This window comes from Lepisma saccharinum, chromosome 4 (assembly GCF_977018435.1).
Source record: "Lepisma saccharinum chromosome 4, izLepSacc3.1, whole genome shotgun sequence".
Lineage (NCBI taxonomy): Eukaryota > Metazoa > Arthropoda > Insecta > Zygentoma > Lepismatidae > Lepisma > Lepisma saccharinum.
Genome location: NC_139232.1, coordinates 115994928 through 116016360, shown reverse-complemented (window position 1 = coordinate 116016360; position 21433 = coordinate 115994928). Strand labels below are relative to the sequence as shown.

At 41.0% G+C, this 21433-nt stretch overlaps 1 protein-coding gene across 4 annotated transcripts in view; it reads right to left on the bottom strand.

Moving 5' to 3' along the window:
- Window positions 1–21433, bottom strand: part of Syt7 (Synaptotagmin 7) — an 863311-nt gene that overhangs the window by 581422 nt on the left and 260456 nt on the right. Inside the window, exon 1 of one of the 4 annotated variants that reach the window (XM_083121278.1) lies at window positions 15092–15421. The exons of 2 other annotated variants lie outside the window; for them this stretch is intronic. In XM_083121278.1, the coding sequence (XP_082977404.1) occupies window positions 15092–15175 (84 nt within the window). In that variant the 5' untranslated portion in view covers window positions 15176–15421. Of the gene's footprint in view, window positions 1–15091; window positions 15422–21433 lie in introns of those variants that run through there. One more of the 4 variants, XM_083121279.1, reaches the window with a different exon arrangement.

The following is a 21433-nucleotide window of genomic DNA, read 5'->3' as shown; positions in this document are numbered from 1 at the left end:
CCTAAAGTGGACTTAAAACAACAATTCAATCAATCAAAGGACGTAAGAGGGTTTGTTTTTCAGTGATGGCAGTGGGGTGAAGATCATCTTATTTGGAACACGTGCAAATTTATATCCGCGGTTAGAAGTAAAGAATACAAAAAAAAACTTCACCTAACGTAAATTCTTATTACATTGTGTAGAAACGTATAAAGCACATTTGTTTTAACAGCTACACAGAAAAATAATAAACAGAGCCGTTGCTAGAGATTTCCTCGCCTGGGGCGAGGATACAATTCAGTACCACCTGTGCTCATCCACAAAATTTTATTCTATCGGAGAAATGTTTTATAGGAAGGAAAAAATAACAGGAAAATATTTCCTAAAATGTTACATAGCAACACGTTTACGGTTGATGTGACGCCTACGGAAACGTTTTACTCGGTAGCGGAAGGAGCAAGAAAATTTTACTTTTACTTTTCTTTTCTTTACAGACGGGGAGACCAGAGAGGGCCCTTTCCCCTTCCCTCTTCGGATATGTGGAAAAAGTCCCTGCAATTCGAATGGTGAAATTGTAGGGATATTTTATCCTGATTTATCTGCGTTTCAGGCTTTAAGTTACAGCAATTATTTCCTATGTCCAACAAAATAATTAAAATCATATAGACTGCCGTAAGGTACCATGAAGAACAGCAGATTAAGTGGTATTTCTTTGGTACATGTCCCGGTCATGAAAACCTACAACAAAGACTGGTGGTTCGTCGTGCTAACCACACGTCACTCTGGAACTGGTTGTATGATCTCCCACCTCGGGTGAGTGAGTGAGGCTAGGTAGTCCCGGGCCCTCAATGGGCTGTTGCGCCATACGTCATTTCTTTGGTATGCGTGCATCATGAAAAAGTTCGACGACAAAGTGATTGATGTTTATGTTAAAACCAGCAAGACGAATCCAGTTTCTACTTAGTGGATTCGTAAATCTGAACTTGTCAACCACGCCAAAGTATTTTCAATTCAAGACACCGTGTTGGTAGAAGAAAATTTCAAACATGCAAACAGAAGTTGAGAACAATACTGAGAGAGCTGGTAGTCTTCGACCACGATAGCCCATCTCGTGTGTGGCCTCTTAACTCTGTGCCCTGAGTGACGTATTGCCAGCACAGAAAATCAATTGAATTAAACCGCTAGTGTAAAGCATTTCGCGTCAAGGGTTGGATCGATCCACCAGCATCACAGGCCAAATGCATAGCAAATCTAAGGAACACGTAATGATATAAAAAGGTTGCCTACGTTGTGATAAGTTCTTTTAAATCAACACTAGCTCAAAATTTGGCGTTGATGGTCTGTCATCCTCGAGATGAATCATTGATTTAAAATTTTTGCCTGCGTCGACATGGCCATTTTGCACCCTTCAAAGTACACGGGGAATATCCCCTTATCTAAGCTTCTTACTTAAGGGGTGTAAGAAGCGCCTTAAGAACGTCGTAAAGGGACCCGCACAAGTCAAACATGACTCACTAAAAGGGTAAGGATCAACTAAAAACTTCCTCTCAGACAATGGAAGAGGCCAGCACTTCGTAAAAAGCTAAAAACATTTGTTAAAACATGTCGTCATCTCCCAACAGGGATTACAAAGAATTGGGAAGATGAAAAGTCTGCCCGAGGAAAGCAAAATTCAATAAGAATACGCCGAACACTTAAAACATCACAGACATGACGCATTGGAGGGTCCAGCCCTTACAGCAAGTGACCATGGGTGAGACGGCCGTGTCCAATACGCAGTCGAGTTAGAAGAACTTCATCTCTACAAGAGGGGCGGGACGGAAGCATGTTCCTCGTGACCGCGTACCACTCTTCTTGCTACGTGTCAAGAAAGGAACAGCTTAAATCATTCTGCAGGTCCCTGGCTGGCAGAAGGTGCATGAGAACATCGCCGTCTGCACCAGCAGACTTGGCGGCAGCACCGACTGCTTCATTCCCCTTGAAGCCTACACGAGTCCGGATGAACGGACAATGGGACATCCCACCTAAAAGACTGAAGAGGGTAGGGATGATGGATACTTCGAACAATGTCTTCTTTACCGTTGTTCATAATATTATGCGTTTAGAATATAATATAATGGAAATACACCAAAACTATATATTGTTTTTATACCTCTCGAGAAATTGTAAAGCATGCACAGAAACGACTGTAGGTCGAGTCCCGATTAGCCTTTCTGTGCATAAAGTAGAGTTACAAACAAAAACTCAAACAAACCACAGCCAGCATGAGAGGAAATTGAAGTTTGTTGACTTCTCAACACTAATATATATATATATTAACCAACACGCTTTCAATAGCAAACAATATAATTTGCTTTTATACTTCTCGTTCAGATAGGAGTAGCAGTAAACTGAAAATCGATACAATATTTCCCGCAGATTCCACAATTCCTAAATCGCTTCCTTCCCTTATGGACCGCGAAACGACAACCGCCCTCGTGGACAATGGCGTCACACATCAGCGCCATCCAGGAACGCATCTGGCGAAGGGACAATGCCACAACGAATTCGGCTTTGGCTCGCTATTCCATACATCGTATTTGTCGTCTGGTAAATTATAAATCAGAAATCCATTTTGAGATTCTTCTGCAGTAAGTAGAACCAAAGATGTCTCGGTGTTGCCATAAAAAGAATCAATATTACACACAACAAAAAAAAAACTGCAACATCTCGTGATTAAGAAGACTGACATTTAGGGCATTAATAGTGATAATCGGAACAATATTTGGGTGTTCTCATTCTTTAAACGACGCACTCAACAGTCCCAATGCAATTATTGACGTGTACAACTCTGTTCCGCATATGATGCAGCGTCATGGTCATGTCTTGCTTTTCTATTAATAAATTACCATCCTCTCGTCTAGTACATTTCTATTTTTATTAATCTGGGACACTTTTCTGCCTCTTAAGGTAATCGCCAAGACGAGCATGATTGATGAAGAGATGAAATAGATGATGGGACAAATACAATTATTCATACATTCATGACTTGGCCAGGATTGGAACTTACGACCTCTAGCTTCGTAGCGCATAACGCTGGCTAACCAATCCGCTACCGATGCCAACTGTCTAACATACGAAACAATAATATTTCCTACAGCAACGTGGATGTGAAATACGGCCATTTGTACTAAAATGTGAAACTTCAGAATTTTAAATATTAAATTCTAGAAAACTTGAACGTAAAAACTGAAATACAAGTTAGTGGAGAAAGTTACATAACTCTAAACTGCATGATCTGAATCTCTCCCAAATATCTTTTCGAATAATTACAAGAAGAAGACTTACAGAAAAACGCATAAGACAAGAAAGACGAGTTTAGAATATCCTTGTTGGGAAACCTGACAGTAAGAGACAGGAGGAAAGCCAAGATAAAGATGGAGGAAATGATAAAATTAATTTAAATGGAATTAGCAAGGATAGTAAATATCTATATATTTCCTTCAGTGACGAAGGAAGCAATTAATAGAAGTGTGTTTTATGGACCTTTCAACAAATAACTAAGAAGAAAAAAGGCGGAATGAATGTTTTGTATTGACGCTACGAAATGAGGAAAAGCAGCTGGAAGTTTCAGAAATGTGGCTATGGCGAAGAATGGAGTGTGTGAAATGGACAGACAGGGTAAGAAATAAAACCGTGTTGGAAATACTTGGTGAAAGAAGAGGAATGCTGGAAGTGATCAAGATAAGAAAATGAATTGGCTAGGATACGGGCTAAGAAGTAACTGCCCACTATAAGACCGTCCCTCTTCCTATCTCTCTGTATTTCTCTCTCCAAAGAGAGTGCGGAAATGGGAAATAATAAACGGGGAAGAAGATATCAGCTGTTAGATGGCATTACTCGTAAATCATCATTACGCTGATAGGAAGCGTAAGACCTGAATGTTCCAGTGCAAAATCGCTCATTGGCAACAACAAAGATGGATAGCTTGTGTAACTACGGAAAGAAAACTTCATGTTTAAGAATACCCACTGTAATTATATTCGTGGATATAACTACGTATGTATTAAATCATAAACCGCTACATCCTTTGAGAGGAAAAGCTGCGTTCGGGGTGAAGTTTCCAACGTGCAAAGGGGATTTCATTTCCAAGGTCATCGCATAGTTGAGTGGATGCTTCATCCGTGTCCGTTCCTCCAATCCAATCACGAGCGGTTTCGCCACTAATGGCCAAGTTAAGGGAACTCGGAAAGAGCTGAGTGGAGCCTCCGTTGTCCACAGGTCACGAACTTCTCCCCTCAGCCGTCACATTCTGGCCACACACAAACGATGCTAAAGTAGTACACTGCTGCTTGTTATGCAATATTTCATTTTCATGTTCTCTCTCGAAATTCCTACATGTGGGTAGCATCAGATAGTTAACAGCAACCTACAAGGACAATTGGATATATGAAATACTAAAAGCTCGGTTTAGTTGGCTACGCTTTTTGACACAAGGTTTAGTGTAGGTGCAGCCAGTGTAAGGCTGATTCAAAGAAACCATGTTCAACAAGGTTGACGATAAGCGATGTTCAAGTCCAAAAGATAGAACTCATGCCAGTCTGCTGCTTTCATCGTTCATTTGATTGGTTAGCACTTGCCACGTGACTACACACCACACTGTACACCACTCCAGAACATAGTGCAAACAGTGCAGACAATAAATACGCATCGTAACACTAAATCAGCGAAGGAGACGACTTCTTGTTGCACTTTGTAACCAACTAGACGCAAAGAGAGTAAACTAGATGGGTCTGTGGATACACAACAGCTTCCTTAATTATCAATGCTATGCATTGCATCCTATCAGTGTAGGTGGTTCAGTAATACAAAGGAATTAATTAATTGAAATCGCAAATCTATTTCTCTTACTTCACTTCATATGTACTCTTAAGGCTACTCGTAACGATGAGGAAAAATGAAAATAAGATGAATGAATGCAGCGACACTCGCAAAGGAACACTCAAGCTCACTGCGGGATCTAACCTCGAACTTTCGCTCTTTAAGGCTCAACTGGGCCTTTGGTTGTCGCCAATAAAGCCGTTCTCGAAATATCCTCTCCTTTCGAAAAACCGCCATGCCATGAGGTTCCAAAATGTGAAAAATTACATCTGCTGATAATTCCTTCCGGAGCATTCACGTGAATATTCGCGGGGTTTGCTTTCGAAGTTGAAAAAACCCGCTAAACTCGCAAGCTAAATTGGACAGTCAGTTGTTTTCTCCTCCAAATTCCCCTTAGCTTGTGCCAGAGTGCCTCGTGTTGCCACACAACTTCTCTCTCTCGCTTCGGTTTCAATAATTCCAACAACGTTAAATATTATGTCTTGCTCTCACTAACAGTGGCGGCGAATGGTAGAGGGTAAGATGGGGCAGTTGCCCCCCAACTTTTCGGCACTTTTGCCCCTGCACTATACTAAACCTTATCTACAAATGGAAATATAGTGTCTTTGACCCCCCCCCCACATTTTTGGCACATTGCCCCCCTCGGTTTTGGAACCCAATAGCCGCCACTGCTCACTATGTACGGTTTTCTCCTTCATGACGATGCAAAAACTTGACACTGAATGAAGATGACGACAATGTGTTGAACGCGGCACATTTTGGCAACGCAGGGCAGGATTATATGGTAAACAGCTGATTGCATCGTCCTCCCCTCCCCCGCTCACTTACGGTTGAAAATTTGACGACAGCGCCAAAGGTCATGGTATCTATTATCCGTTTGAAAACAGAAAAAAGCAAACAATTGCGAAATGGCAAAGGTGCGAGATAACAATACCGCCCTGAAATCAGGGAGAGCTCCGGGTGCGTCACTTATCGCTGCTTCCAAAACTGGTCTGTTAGGTTGACGCGGGACATCGCTTGCGTTGATGTTTACGGCTGTCATTTTCAGCTACAGGTTTACGCTCGTCTGTTACGAAATGCTGATAAACACGAGGATAACACGAAACCTTCCATCATGTTAGAAACGACGTAGTAGAAACGTAAGAGAGAGTGAGGTGCCCTAACCACTACACAGGTCGTGTAGTCTAATCTTAACAAGTTCACGATCAGCTGGGTTCACAAGTTACATTGTTGTAAAATTAGGTTGACCTTGTAAGGTGACTAATAAAACGGACCTAAATAGCATGCAGGTTGCATGTAGTGACATGGCTTCTTAACTCATCCCTTTGTCTCGGTGGACGAACGTTGTCACCACAAAGGTTTAAGGTTCGAGTCATGGCTTTGGCACAAGTTCTATCTTGCGGGTGTCAAGTTCCTCTAAACATTACCCACCCTCTTTGACAGCGATTGAGCAAAAGGGCAGAGAATATAAAATATCACTTGCTAAATCACTTGTAAAAGAATTTAGGGATTGTTATAATTTCGTACGGTGTCCTTGTACAGTGAAGAGAAAACTGGATTAAAATCAATGTTCCGAAAGTTACTTTCTAAAAATAACTGAGTTACAGTTAGAGACACTATTGGAAAAGTAACTTTGTTATAGTTGGTGGTAATTGAGAAGTAACTAAGTTACTTTGACAGTTACTTTATGGTGAAAATGTTCTTGCAAGCAAATTACTAGGAGTGTGCGGGACAGAATTTTTGGCGTCGGGACGGGAAATTTTTTAATTCCAGACATTCGGGGCGGGAAAAATTCGCAAATTCAAGACAAAGTCGAGAAATTTTCGGGACGGGAAATGTTCGAAATTTCCCGAAGATCTGGAAATATCGAATTCTACACGTCATTTTCACCTTAAGTGATTGTTTTTGTATTTCTGGAATAAAAACTAACAATTTCCAATAAGTTCCACACATTTACATTGCAGAAAATGCCGAGAATTAACTTTGTAAAATGACTTACAGGTGCTTTCTTTATGTTTCTGGTTCATAAAATAAGGGGTGTAAGGGGTGAACCTTTTAGAATACACCCAAATGCCAACCTCTCTCCGGCACTGGGGCCTGCAGTCAGGATAATCCTCTATAGGAATTGGGTGGCGTCGTCCAAATGTGTTTGTGATTGACCCTTCACGCATCTCATCATATCACCCAAACCACAAATGCATTTCATTCAGTCTTGTACACGTCGATAGTAAGAATAGCAATAGCTATTTTAGCGTGAGTTTAGGTAACTTGAAATAGTATTTTCCCTGCAAAGAACCTAACATAAACAAGCACAGGCACATTTATAAGAGGAACATTTGAAAATAAAATCCTTAGAAAAATATTTGGACCTAGAAGGGATGACGAGACAGATGAGTAGAAGGTTACGCAATTTAGAACTGCTCAATTTGTATTGATGTGTAGATATTATTACAATAATTAAATCGATAAGACTTAGTTGAGTAGGCCATGTGGCAAGAAAGGGAGAGGAAAGAAAAGTTTACAGGATTCTTGTTGGGAAACCTGATGGTAAGAGACATGTATATCAAGACGGGATAACGTTGGGATGGGCCTAAAGGAAATCGGTAAGGATGTAAAAGATTGGATTGATGTTGCCCAGGCTAGGGACAGATGGAAGGCTTGTTTTGCTGCAGCCATAAACCTTCGGGCTTAATAGTTAGTTCGGTCGTCGTCGCCTTGTAATCAAGGGGTCCCGGGTTCGATACCCGGTGGAGGCACAAGTGGTTCGGATCCCACTTTAAACTGTAGGTCCAGTCCCAATTAGCCTTACTGTGCATAAAGTGGACTTAAAACAACAAATCAACCAACCAGTTAGTTCGGTTAGCAAAGAACGTAACAAACTTCTAATGCCGAGGAACAAGGCTTTTTCCAACAATACTCATGCATAAAAATACCAATCACAAACGTTACTAATGTCTAATTTAGAAATAAAATACAATAATGCGCATAATAAGGCCAATGCCAACTCGAAAACAGCAAATAAACATTCTACTGGGGATATCGGAATCATAAGCTCTCGGACAATCCAAAATATTTCTACCCGTGAAGAGATTGTGAACAGTAAGGCTAAAGTCGTTACAGATAAGATGATGCAACTTCTTGTGCTTGCATAATGGCGAAGAGGCGAGACACTGGGTTCATTCTTCCTGCATCATAAAAATGATACACGCTGATACGGCTGCTGGAAGAACGTCACGCGATGCACTCGTAAATGTTTCACTTCGTGTGCAGACGCTTCCACGAGGCTAGATACATTTCCAACGACATTTTGTCACCGTTAAGGATTTATGTTTGCAACCATAATTCATAACAGCGAATCGATGAAAGGAGCTTGCAAAGAGTGTGCATGTCTGTGACATCTTTGGCATAATCTATCTAGACGATAACATGCGAAGGACAAGCCGTTTATAAAAGAGGGAATACTTAGAAAGTTCGACCAATATACACATTATGTTCGTGGATTCTGCAATAGCGGAGGTAACGCTTTCCAAGTTCTTCAATCTCTTTACTGAACATTATTATACGAGGGTTTTTTGATAAGTTTCCGGCCTCGGAAAGAAATAATGGCGTCAGTGACAAATGAATGTCATTCTACTCAACATAGTTACCTTTCAGGTTGACACATTTGGCACAAAGTTCTTATAGCAATTCTAACTCATTGTAATAAAAGGTTATATATTGGTCTGCAAACCATGCTTCTACCGATGAAATGACGTCACTGATGTTCCTAAATTCAGTACCTTTGAGGTGCATTTTGAGTTTGGGAAAAATATAATAGTCTACGGGTCCAGATCTGGAAGATAAGGGGATGGTCAATGAGTTATCGCTTTAAATCATGAGGTTTCTGCATTGTAATGCCTGCCTTGTGGAAAACAGCATTGTCTTGGAGAAAGAGGATGCCTTTTGACAGTTCCCCCACCTCTCTTCCTTCAAAACTGAATGCAATTTATCCAACAATACCACATAAAGGTGGTGCCTTTTCCCCGATATCTGCTGAGTATTATCTCCTCACAATCCGAACATACCACACCCATTACTTTTCCTGCAGATTTCTGTCGGCAACAATTTTTAGGCCGTGGTGATCTACTATGGCACCACTGCATGGATTGCTATTTTGTCTGAGGATCATACATGCAAAGCAGATTCATCCACTGTCACTATTCGTTCAATAACACTCGCTGCACTACATAAAAAACGGTCCAACAGTACCTTACCACTGTTTTTCTTATCCACTTGTGATCAGATGTCAAGAGTTTGGACACCCTCTTGACAGAAAGTATTTCATCTCCAATTCTTCGTGCAAAATGTGATGTACTCGCTCTAAATTGATGCCTAGGGTATCTGCTATACATAGCCGACCAATCATCCTGTCTGCAAGGATCCGGTCGTGGACACTTTCAACAATTTCCTCCGTCACTACTCTTCTGGGTCTTCCTGGCCTTTCCTCGCCTTCTGTGCTTCTTCTCCCCTCCCGAAATCCGCCACCCACGATTTCACTGTGCTGTATGAAGGACAGTCATTGAGCATTGTTTGTGTCAATTTGTCGCATATTTCCTTGGCTCCCATGTCCTTCGAGAAGAGGTACTTGATGACAGGTCTCTTCTCAATTTGGAAAACTGCACACTCTGCGTTTCCATGGTCACTTTAAACTTGTAACAAAAAGTATTACTAGCAGTATCTGTCTCAAATTTTGCACATCATGTTCTGAAACATTGACTCACAACATACTAAAAGAATTTTCATATATTCCGATACTTTCCCTGTCAGGACGGAAACTTATCAAAAGCCCCTCGTATAATAAACGGACTTCTTTACCAACAAGTGTTAACTCTTAGTAGAAACTACAGAAGATTGAAAACAAAACTGTCTGAGGAAAGTATTTGATTTGATCGAACAAAATATTGTCACACATAATAAACAAGCACTTGATTCACTCTCTCTCTCCCTCTTATATGTCTAGGTGGTTGCATACATATTGAATCTCAGATAACTTATCAAGTAATTAATCAACTTGTTATTAAATATGCATATCTTCAATTCCGGAGATAAGATTTATTTATTTCTGTGGCTTCTACTTACTTCATCATTTTGCTTTGATAATGTATGGTTCGATGTTAGAGCAGTCAATGCCTGAAAGGCGACCATTCACAACAAAGCAAGCATAATTCTTGTTATCGTTTAAGAATGGGTATTGTTTGTTACAAACCCCATACAGATGAATTCTTTATAATTATCTTAATGTTAGTGACAATGGTTATCCACTGACATGCAATGTCAATTGGAGATTATATCTATTGCTAATGACAAACTATGTCCTCCTTCGTGGCCGTGCGCTCTAAGGCGCTGAGCTTTGGGCTCCCACTGCGGGACGGCCGGTCTGGGAAATCTCCTCCAACGGCTGAGGGTTCGACGTGCTGATCCCACGTCACCCCATTACTGGTTGAAGATCTCTACACCTCTAGGTTTAAGAGGGAGACTGGCAGTCGGGAGATAGGCCAAGGCCCTTCGAGGACTGTCGAGCCATGGGTTATTAATGACAAACTATACTTACTGTTACACTATATTTCGAGAGAGCACTTCTCTAGTCTTCAGATGTACAAAATGATTTAAATACGAGAGATCAGTAATTTTCCTACAAATCCGGTGCTCAAAGCAACTACTTTCTACCCCTCGACGATAAGGGTAATGAAATTCAATGCAGAGTACAGCTAACTGCAAATAAAGGGTCTTTCATTAAGAATGATACTTTTTAAAATTTGAAAAAAAAAATAAACCACTCAACGTATCAAAGTAAATTGTGCTTTATTTTGAAGCTTAGACATTGCAGTTATGTTCTGAACAAAATATCGTTCAAATGTCCACCACGGCTTTGAACACACTGACGCACACAATGGCTCCACTGATCCTGATTTCAGTGGAAAAATCATCTTCTCAGACGAGGCGCATTGTTGTCTTAGTGGATTCGTCAATACGCAAAATTGTCCTTATTGGAGCGAGAAGAACCCACAAGTGGTCCATGAGGTGCCATTGCATTCAGAAAAACTCACTGTGTGGTGCGGTTTATGGCATGGCGGCGTCATTGGACTTTATTTCTCTCGAGATGATGACAGAAGAACCGTTACCGTCAATGGCAACCGCTACAGATCCATGTTACGCGAATTTCTGTGGCCAGAACTTGACACCATAGATATTGAAAACATGTGGTTCCAGCAGGATGGCGCTACGCGCCAAACAGCTGATGCTACGCTCGATTTGCTGAGGGAGAAGTTTGGCGACCAAATCATCTCAAGTCGTGAATGTGTGAATTGGCCGCCACGGTCGTGTGATTTAACACCCATGGATTTTTTTTCTTTGGGGCTACATCAAAGCCCAGGTCTATGCTGACAAGCCACGAACTTTGGAACATTTGGAGGCGAACATTCGTCAGGCTATCGCAGACATAACGCCACTAATGTTGGACAGAGTGATTAACAATTGGAGCTTCGTGTGCGTCAGTGTGTTCAAAGCCGTGGTGGACATTTGAACAATATTTTATTCAGAACATAACTGCAATGTCTAAGCTTCAAAATAAAGCACAATTTACTTTGATACGTTGAGTGGTTTATTTTTTTTTTTCAAATTTTAAAAAGTATCACTCTTAATGAAAGACCCTATATAACAGTAGACAAATTGTAAATCGCCATTCTGATTATTTTTATTACGTATGTTAAGTAGATATTTTCAGCGAAAAATGCAGGCTCGACCAGGATTCGAACACGAGTCTCTCGCATATCGTGCCATCGCTATGGCTGGTTTACCTACGTGGAAAAATCAGGCGAGGCCAGGCCGGCTCGTTAGCTCAGTAGTTAGAGCAATGGCACGATATGCCAGAGTCTCCTGGTCGAGCCTGCATTTTTCGATGAAAATATCTACGTAGTACGTCTCCTGTGTGTGCCTAATCTACAAAAATAATACGCTGTTTTAAGGATTGGAATTCTGTTGATGCGAACGAGATGTTCCTTTCTGTTTATTGATAATTTTATTGAAATGTATGATCACGTTGTGAAGAACAGACTGAATGAAAAAGGTGATGGAAAATTCGCATACTATTGCTTATGCTGTTGAGTGTACACTGCGTCATGAAGGAACACAGGGCGTGGAGAGGAAGGAAGAAGCACAATATAATGTCCATGTTTCAACAAGGACTATTTTCCTGTCCCTTCAAAGAACTGTCCCATAATATAATTAATAATGAGTGGGCGAAACACCATGAAAGAACATAAAAAATAACCCCACACCTTACTCGGAATTTGAGACGGGTGAATCATTGTAGTTTGTGCACTCTATGCGTGTTAACAAATTTGTGTGAATTAGAGAAATTTTGGGTTTTCTGTAAATAGTTTTCTTCCATTCCATGATCCTTTTTCAAAATTACATGTGGTGTTTATGTGGGTGTGGATGTCTAATTTTGTGCTCATATATTGCTTAAGCATATTTTTGCTCTTTATATTCCAGTGTTTTTATTAATTTTTAAGCTGTTCTGGAAAAGGCACTCCAGTCAAAATAATGCAATTTTACAGTACGCAGTTATTATTTGTTATTTATTTTAATAGTAAACATTACAGACATTATACACATGTTAGATGATCACTGTTTAGAATCTTTTCACATGATCAACATAAACTTATACTGATAATACTTTATTCAATTGATTCAGCGTGACTTAAATGAAGGCAACGGAGACTCGCAGTTTGTGGCTTTTCCCTAACAACTTACAATGTGTGTGTGTGTGTGACTGTAGCATTATATTAAAGAAAGTTTCTGGTCTACACCTGCATAATTTCTCCTTGCACTAACTAACTAACACTCTAGCTTTCACAGGCCTTCCATCTGTCCCTATCCTGAGTAAGATCTATATACTCTTTTCCATCCCTAATGATTTCCCATAGGTCCATCTCAATGTTGTCCCTCCATCTTCGTCTTGGCCTTCCTACAGGTCTCTGACCATCAGGTTTCCAAACAAGAATCCTGTAAACTCCTCTTTCCTCTCCCATTCGTGCCACATGGCCTGCCCACCTAAGTCTTCTTGATTTAATCATTCTAATAATATCTGGACTTGAATACAAATTATGTAGTTCTAAATTATGTAACCTTCTCCACTCACCTGTCTCCTCATCCCTTTTAGGCACAAATATTTTTTTCTAAGGATCTAATTTTCAAATACATTCAATTTATGTTCCTCTTTCAATGTAAGGGACCAAGTTTCGCATCCATATAATATTATATCCAGGCAAAATTACCGTTTTGTATATTTTAACTTTTAGTTTCGTAGATATTTAACGAGAAGACAAAAGTTTATGAAGAGGAAAGTAACATGCATTTCCTGAATTAAGCCTGCTTTTTATTTCATTATTAATATCATTGTCATTTTTTAGTATTACTCCTAAGTACTTGAATTTGGAAACTGGTTCAAACGAGTTGTTATCAATAATTAGATTTTGATTATTACCCAACACTTCGTTCGGCCTGTATTGCTTCTCCTTGCAATACATCTACAGTATACTTTCCATAATGTAAAAACAGTTGAGTGGAAGAAAAGACGAAACTCTCCATTGTAAATCAATGAAGGCAGGTCCTTAACATATCTTCCCAATACCACATGATGTAAAGCATGATATATTAAGTAAGATACGCGATAAAAACAAAAAAATTATGCCAAAAAAATATAATCCTTTTGCTCCCACCCAAGCAAATTATTACCTAACGATTTGAGTATACGGCTGCATACGGTATACGATGTTCCTGAATTCAAATCCCATCTAATTCAGCACTGTTTATGACCGTGGCTGTGTGCATCGTTATAAATTCGCATAACATTCGTTTATCTTAGCAGTGGGCTAAAAATGGAGAAACTAATAGACAAAAAGAAAGGTGTAGGAGTCAGGTGTAACTGTCACTATGACACCGAGAACTGAAATCAAGGGCGTGGAAGGAATTAAAGGGGGAATCCAGGGATTCCAACATTTTCCTTCATTTTTAGTTTTTTCATAAACTGAGAAAGTTCCCTCTCCTCAAAGTGCATGTTATTTTGTTGTTATCCACCAATGAGTTGCAGTAGCAGACCCAAATTATGGCGAGTGTTGCCGACAATAGTATTCCTGTCATGCCAAATCTTTCAGGAACGAATGGAGATAAAGGAACTGTACATTGGTATTTGTTTTTAGAAATAGCATTAAACAGTACACTTTCTTGTCGTTCTTGTGCTTCTGTTATTCTACGGTCTTTTCCCGCCACTTTTGCCTAATCGCGACGATCGGATTAGTGGTGATTACATGAAATTGATGAAGGATGCCTCATTTTTTTAATTTGAATTAAAAATTTTTGGTTGCTCAGCACTGAGGCTATTTTGCACCCATCACACTATACGGGTTCCAGCCCCTTATCATAACAAAAATAAAAGTGTGTCTGAAAACTAAAATTTCCTTACCTTGGTTAAAAGCTGAGGCTAAAAAGGGCGCTCAGCACAAATAAGACAAAACACAGGACGACACAGAATTATACTGGCCATGGGGCCAGTCACCAGAGCCTCGTTAGTATGCAGTCCAGGGTGTACTACGTGGAAGTGAGGTTGACCATTGGGTGCAGTACGTGGAAGGAGCACCCCTTACTACACTCCGAAGGGTGACTCATGTCCAGTACGGGACTCGAACCCGGGAATTTCGGTTGCGAGATCGAAGGTCGAAACAAATCACGCGCGCGGTCAGCTATTCTCATGACAATGACAATATTTTTAACTGACTTCTAATAAGTAATTCATAACACGGAAAAAAATATCCACATAGTTCACACTTCCTTCAATTGGAACACCGAGACAGGCGAAGGGTTTCCAGGGACTAGGGAACAAATACACTGCATACAACCTATAAAGGTGAACTCAAGTTATATTCTTTTAAATTTTCGGTTTCTCTTAGTTCGCTTTTTGCCACTTTTGGCTAATTGCAAAGATGAAGATGTGATGAAATTGATTATGGAACACACACAAAAAACATCCATACCCAGGCCAAGATTCGAATATGGAACCCTTGGCGTCTTACCTCCAGTGCTAACCACTCCGCCGCGGAGGTTGGCGGTAAAATCGCATTTTAAATCGAGACTTAGAGGACACGTGACGAACATGAGATGAAAAAATGGCCTTTTGAAGGGGAACAAAGTTTAAAAAACAAGAAATGCTTACGACAGGCTGCCCTGGGATCATATTGACCGTCATGGAATCCGGCGGAAGGTTGCTCTGAGCGTCTCCATCGGTTGGGTAAACCATTCAAGGCGCCGCTCTTCAACTGGTGGTGCCGGCTTCGGTTCCCGCGACGAGTCTCAAACCACAAGAATTTGCACTTTTTTTACTTAGAAAACACAGAAATATCCTGCACCAACACTAGAATGGCGTCTGCAGCTACACTTGCTCCCAAAATCACGTCTTGCAAGGTGTTACAAAACGAAGCAGCGAGCTCGAAAAATACTTTGTTGTATCGCAAGAGGAGCCACGGTATTCGCCGGGTACTCACAACGTGCGTCGCTCTCAGCTGTTCAATAGGAGGCGGGAACGGAGAGCCGATCGAGTTTCGGGTCCTCTCGGCCACTTTCGGCTACCTTCGCCTCTACGCTACCTGGCTCGGTGCGGTTTGGTTTCTCCCTCTTTGCTCGCCAACTTCACTCCGCTTTCGACCAATGAAAATTCGGCGAAACGTACCGTGGAGCACCTACACTTCATGACGTCATTCGGGATTAATTTCGACTCCCGCCCCCCAAAACCGCATTCGAAACCATCTTTTTTTGACTGACTGAGACGAGCAGAACAAACCACCTAAGAGGGTATTACATATTATATATCAATTTTCAAAATTTTACGTCCCTTTTCTATCTCTCGGTGATTGAGGGACAATGACAAAGAGGAGACTCAGTGGTCTAGTTGGCGGCGTCCGTAGGGCAGTGGTCAGTACCGCGCTCTACAACACCAAGGGTTCCGCGTTCAAATCCCGGTTGTGTGTGCTTGTCAGTTTGTTTTGAGCAGGGTTGTTAAAGGTTCAGGAATTGTAAGTAAATTCAATTCCGGCCCAGGAGAGAAAATCAGCAAACGTAAATTGGTTCCGCTGGACCGTAAATAATCTCTTTATTTCGAAATAAACACGGCCCAAGTTCGGTATTAAAATGAGACAATACGCAACTTTGACCGAATTTAAATTGTGCGAGAAAAAAGGGTTGTGGTCCTGTTACGGAACCAAATAGAGCCCATTAGAACTTAAGGATTCCTGGATGTTTAACAGCCCTGGTTTATTTAAGTCCACTTCACACTCAGATTGATTGACTGATTGATTTGGTGTTTTAAGTCCACTTTATGCACAGTAAGGCTAATCGGGACTGGACCTGCAGTTTAAAAAGGGGGTCCGAACCACTCTGTGCCTTCACCGGGAATCGAACCTGGGACCCCTTGATTACAAAGTGACGACGCAACCACTGCGCCACCGGGGAGGCCCTTTCCACACTCAGATAAGCAATGCAGAGTGAACCAATAATTGGAATCAAGACAAATGCGTTGATTGATTGGAATTTAAAATTTGGGTGCATTAGAACTTAAAATATTTGCACGCCGATTCATTAATAATTAATTAATTACCATATTTAAATCATAATTAAAATCAACCGTCTCTCGGAGGACTACAAATCGCCATACCCAGGTTAAAAGCTGAGGCTGTAAAGGAGCACTCAGCAGTCTAAAGACAATAAACAACCTGACTAGTTGTACGTCCGGGCGCCAGAGCCTCGTTGGCATGCACTACGTGGAAGACAGATTGGCATCTGAGAAGGTCACCCCTTACACCATTGTGAAACGTGCCCGCGTCGAAGATCGGACTCAGGATCCATTGAGTACAAGGTAACAGCGTTGCCACTACACCAGTCTCGTACTTCCAGGAGTTTAGAGAGGCGTCATTGATTATAAAGGACAATCCCTTATTTCAAGTAATGTCACGCGTCTCGGGATAATCTTTCACGGAAAGTCAATTGTCTCCTACTTGAAAGTTCCCAACTGTGTCCATGTTTCTGAAAGTTCATATCATCAACTTTTCTTTAACGGGTGGCAGTGCATTGTGGGATATATTAATTCCAGTTGTAAAAGACAAGCAATTTTACTGTACGGATACGCCACAATATTCTATACGGCGAATCAGTGTGTCGCGATGCAAAAATTGCTCGAGATCCGCTGGTCTACACCAACTATGTCAAACTCAATTCTTGCGTAGGGCCGCATAACCATAATGTCAAAACTCTCCGGGCCGCACATCTAGAACCCCAACCCCTTGAAGTCCAGAACTAAGTGGTTCGACCCCGAACGGAGGGGATTCCAGTGATTATTATTGCAGCATCGATATGTAAATTATATATAGACCTCCCCCCACCCAACTTGCCATAAATTAGCAACCGAAGGGGGATGTAAAAACCAGGAGAAGGAATTAGCTTCATCTTCCCTCATATACCACCCTGTATCTGAATAATTACACGATTACGAGTGTGTGTGTAATGTGTGCAATGTTGTGAAAATCATTTTATTTAATATCCTTGCATGTTTTATTGAAATAAAATCAAACAAATATTTTTTCATGGTGATAGTATTTTACATGTTAGTTTCGAGTATAAATTGGTTACAATTGTGCAAACATTTTTGGAGCAAACTGTTTGTGAGCAATTGTAGTTTCGTTTCCCATACATTTGACTTTTTTTAAAACTAGCTTCTCAAAAGTCTGCAATATGTTTTTTTTGTGAGCATGAAACTTTTAATGTAAACAAATGTTTGCCAGTCATTCTTAATCGTTCGGCTGTTTCATTAATCTTCGTTATGGAAAACAACTTTTCACCAAGGCAAGTGCAACCAAAATTAATAAAATTTCTGCAACAAAATAGCTTACTGGAGATGGGAGATATAAGAAAAAGCAAGGAAAGCCCACATCGCGATTTTTCTCTTTCAATACGAGTTGCACCGTAATTCAATAAGTTCCATTCGAAGGCCAGGACTTGCACACGCATCATCAAAAGGAAAGTGGGCAGAGCAGTGAACAAGAATATTGCCCTTCGAACCCTCTGAAGTCTTTAAACCTGTTTCCAAATTCATCACGTAATATTTTTACTATGGACAAATATTCCTGGTATTACTGAGTAGTTGGGAAGGACAAATTATAACTTTATATAAAAAGAAAGTTATAAGATAAAGGAAGACTCTAACTTTGCATAATGGCCTCCACTTCCTTCAAAATATCAGCTCTTGTGTCACGGAGAGGAATCATTCAAGTTGTTTTACTGTCATATCGAGATGAGAATCGCATCCACGAATGAAGAGAGCTAACTGAGCTACCTCACAGACGTCCGTACTTTCACATACAGAGTGTGAGCGAAAAGGCAACAACACGAACAATTTTCGCTGTCAATTGTTCGTCAATCCTCGCCTTAACTGTATTTCTCATTTCTTAATTTTTTTTAAATAGCGTCGCTTTTGTGCCACGTTTGGCTAATGGCGACGATGAGGATGAGTGATGATATGATGAAATTGATGAAGGCACACGTACAAAAAACACCCATGCTCAGGCCAGGATTCGAACCCGCAACCTCTGGTGCAATAACGGACTGTGCTAACCACTCCGCTACAAATGTTGGCACATTTATTTCATGATCAAGATATTCTTCTGAATGAATTAACTTTATCAGAGTACAAAATTTCCACGCTTTTCACTTCACAACAAAGTAAGCATTTCACTTGAAAAGTCTACATTTCTCTTTTATAGTCCTTTTCTTTCTCTCACAAGGTTTGGGCAGCGCTATGGTTCTCTCAAACTTTTCCAGAAACTGACTTTTCTTCAAGTTAAACCCTTCAAAATCAAGAAACAGACTCATAGGCCACAGAAAGTATGCACGCTGCCCTCCCCCAGCTGGCAAGATATTTCTTGTACTTCAGAAGTAACCTGTCAATCAGCTTGCTTAGTTGACACCACACCTACACTTTAATGGAATGTATGCCTGTGTAGGGAAAATTGGTCAATGTGGTGAAGTTTAGATGAGTCGGGTCTTGTTTCACGAGAAAAGAGAAAACGGAATAACTACAAATATATAGATAGAATTTCAAGCATGAAGTGGAAGTGGGGCAAGGCGGGGCCCGCATTAAGGGATGATGGGGGCCGCATGTGGCACCCAGGACGCGAGTTTGACATGGCTGGTCTATACCAACAACTAACTATAGTGGAACCACAAGGAAAGAAACCTGCGCAGAACCTCACCGCGCTAGCGGGTTGAGGAAAGGACGGGGGGAAGGAGGCTTCAACGCGGCTCACGTCAGTGTTGCCAGACGTATTGATTTCTCGGGAGAATTCCTTAATAAACTATTGCTATGGAACCTCCAACGGCCTCCTCAAAAACACGTTTCCTGCTCATCTTACTTGATTGATTGATTGATTGATTTAGTTTATTTTACTTCGCGTTTTGTGCCTCTTGGCTAATTTGCGAAGATGGGGATGAGTGATGAAATTATGAAATTGATGAATGGACATTCACAAACAACCAAGCCCGACCGGGATTCGAACCCGGGACCCTTGGCGTCGCAGCGCGATGTGCTAACCACTCGGCCACAGGGTCGGGCTGCTCATCTTACTTGAACATGGAGGGGAGATGTGTAGTGCAACTCCACTCAGCCGTGAAAAGTGCTGTTTGAACTGTGAAATTATGTCAAATGCTACTCAATTGTGCTAGGACATTATTATTATTTTATTACTATTACTACATTACTATTTTCAGATGGTTGTATTTTATCCCACAGGAAAATCTATTTCTATTTTAGTTATTTTACGTCGCTTTTGTGCCTCTACGGGTAAGTACGACAGTATGGATGAATGAAAAACTGATGAAATGGATGAAGTGACACAAACACAGTGAAACGTCCTTGCCTTACTAGGTAGGAACACTGACTTCGTAGCGTAGGCAAATTATTTTATAAATGTACGTATATATATATGTGTGTGTGGGGGGGGGGTGTTGTGTGTGTGTGTATTTCTAGCAGATGGCGAAGATAGGTGGCACCCTTCCATAAGCGTTGCTATCTTGAATTATTGAGGAAGACATGCTGTCTAATTCACCAAATATATTTCACATATGTAATGCATTTTCTCATTATGGTGCAGGATGCGTGCCCACCCCTAACGATAGCTGTACACCGAACACCAGCAGAAGGCAAATTAATTTGTTATTGTTAGCATTCGACTTGAAAGATTGTGGACAATGAATGTTGACATAAAAGTACCTATTATTTCAGACGTATGAGTTGATTTCAGTCACAGTAATTTACATCCATTATCATAATAGGGATGTAGGAACGTGATAATTTCAAACTCAAGTGGTGTTTTTCGAGACGGTAACATTATTACGGGGTAATATATGCCTAGTTTACCCGCCTGATAAAAATACTTTGTTTCCCCCTCGCTGGAAAACATCTGTGGACGTCCTCTTGCCCCCCAGTGCGCACGCCTATGCCGTCCCCGAAAACGTTGTTCATCCGCTACTATTAGATCATCGGATTTTGTAGCAGATCTTCTGGTTACCCCAGGAACAATCTCCCGATTTTTTCAAGTCTGACCTGGCAACACTGCTCCGAGTACCGATAACGGCAGGGAAGATGCGCGAACGCTTTTGACGGAAGGTATTTTTCCTTGTGGTCGAGCTATACATAATGAAAGGCATTTGAGAGAATGGATGTTACCTTAATTATTGACCAACCCTCGTAAAAAAATAGGAAACTTATTGATGTGACGTACTTCTGCAACGTTCCCCTTTATCGCTCTTCGACTTTGAAGCAAGTGCCAACAGGGTGTAAAATTTACAATCGTGGAACGAAAAACAATAAAAGGGAAACTTTACTAACGAGATGGAAACCGTCGATGCTGCATGACGTGGCCTGGACGAGCAATTAAAACTAAGGAAAACGACTCGGCGCAGGCAGGAGTCTTCCCACCTGCAGATGGACATAAGCGGATCCCAACTACTTCGGTCGTAAACGCAACCCTCCTTTGTGGTAACTGAAAGTTACCTGGAACGTTTCAGGGAGGTTTAAGCCTTGATCCCTCCACGGGAGTTCCTTCCTTTTGTCGATGATTACGCCTACGTCTTAAAATTCTCTTGTTTCGCCTAAATTTACAATAATTACAGATAATGATGAAAAATAATAACAGGATAGGACCGGCAAAACATAAACATCCATGTCTTACTCAGGAATTAAAACCGGGTGTCCTAAGCCTCCGATGACGTAGTGGTAACATCGCCACATTGTAATCAAGGGATCTCTGGTTCAATACCCGGTGGAGCCATACGTCTACGTCTGTAGATATAGTCCAGATTAGGCGATCTGTCCATAAAGTGGACGTATAACAAATAAACGAAGAAACAAATAAATCCAGGACCTCCTGACTTCGTAGTGCGCTGTGATAACCACTCCGCCGCCAATTGCATAACCGCAGCTCCGAACGCACTGTAGCCTCGGTTAATTTTT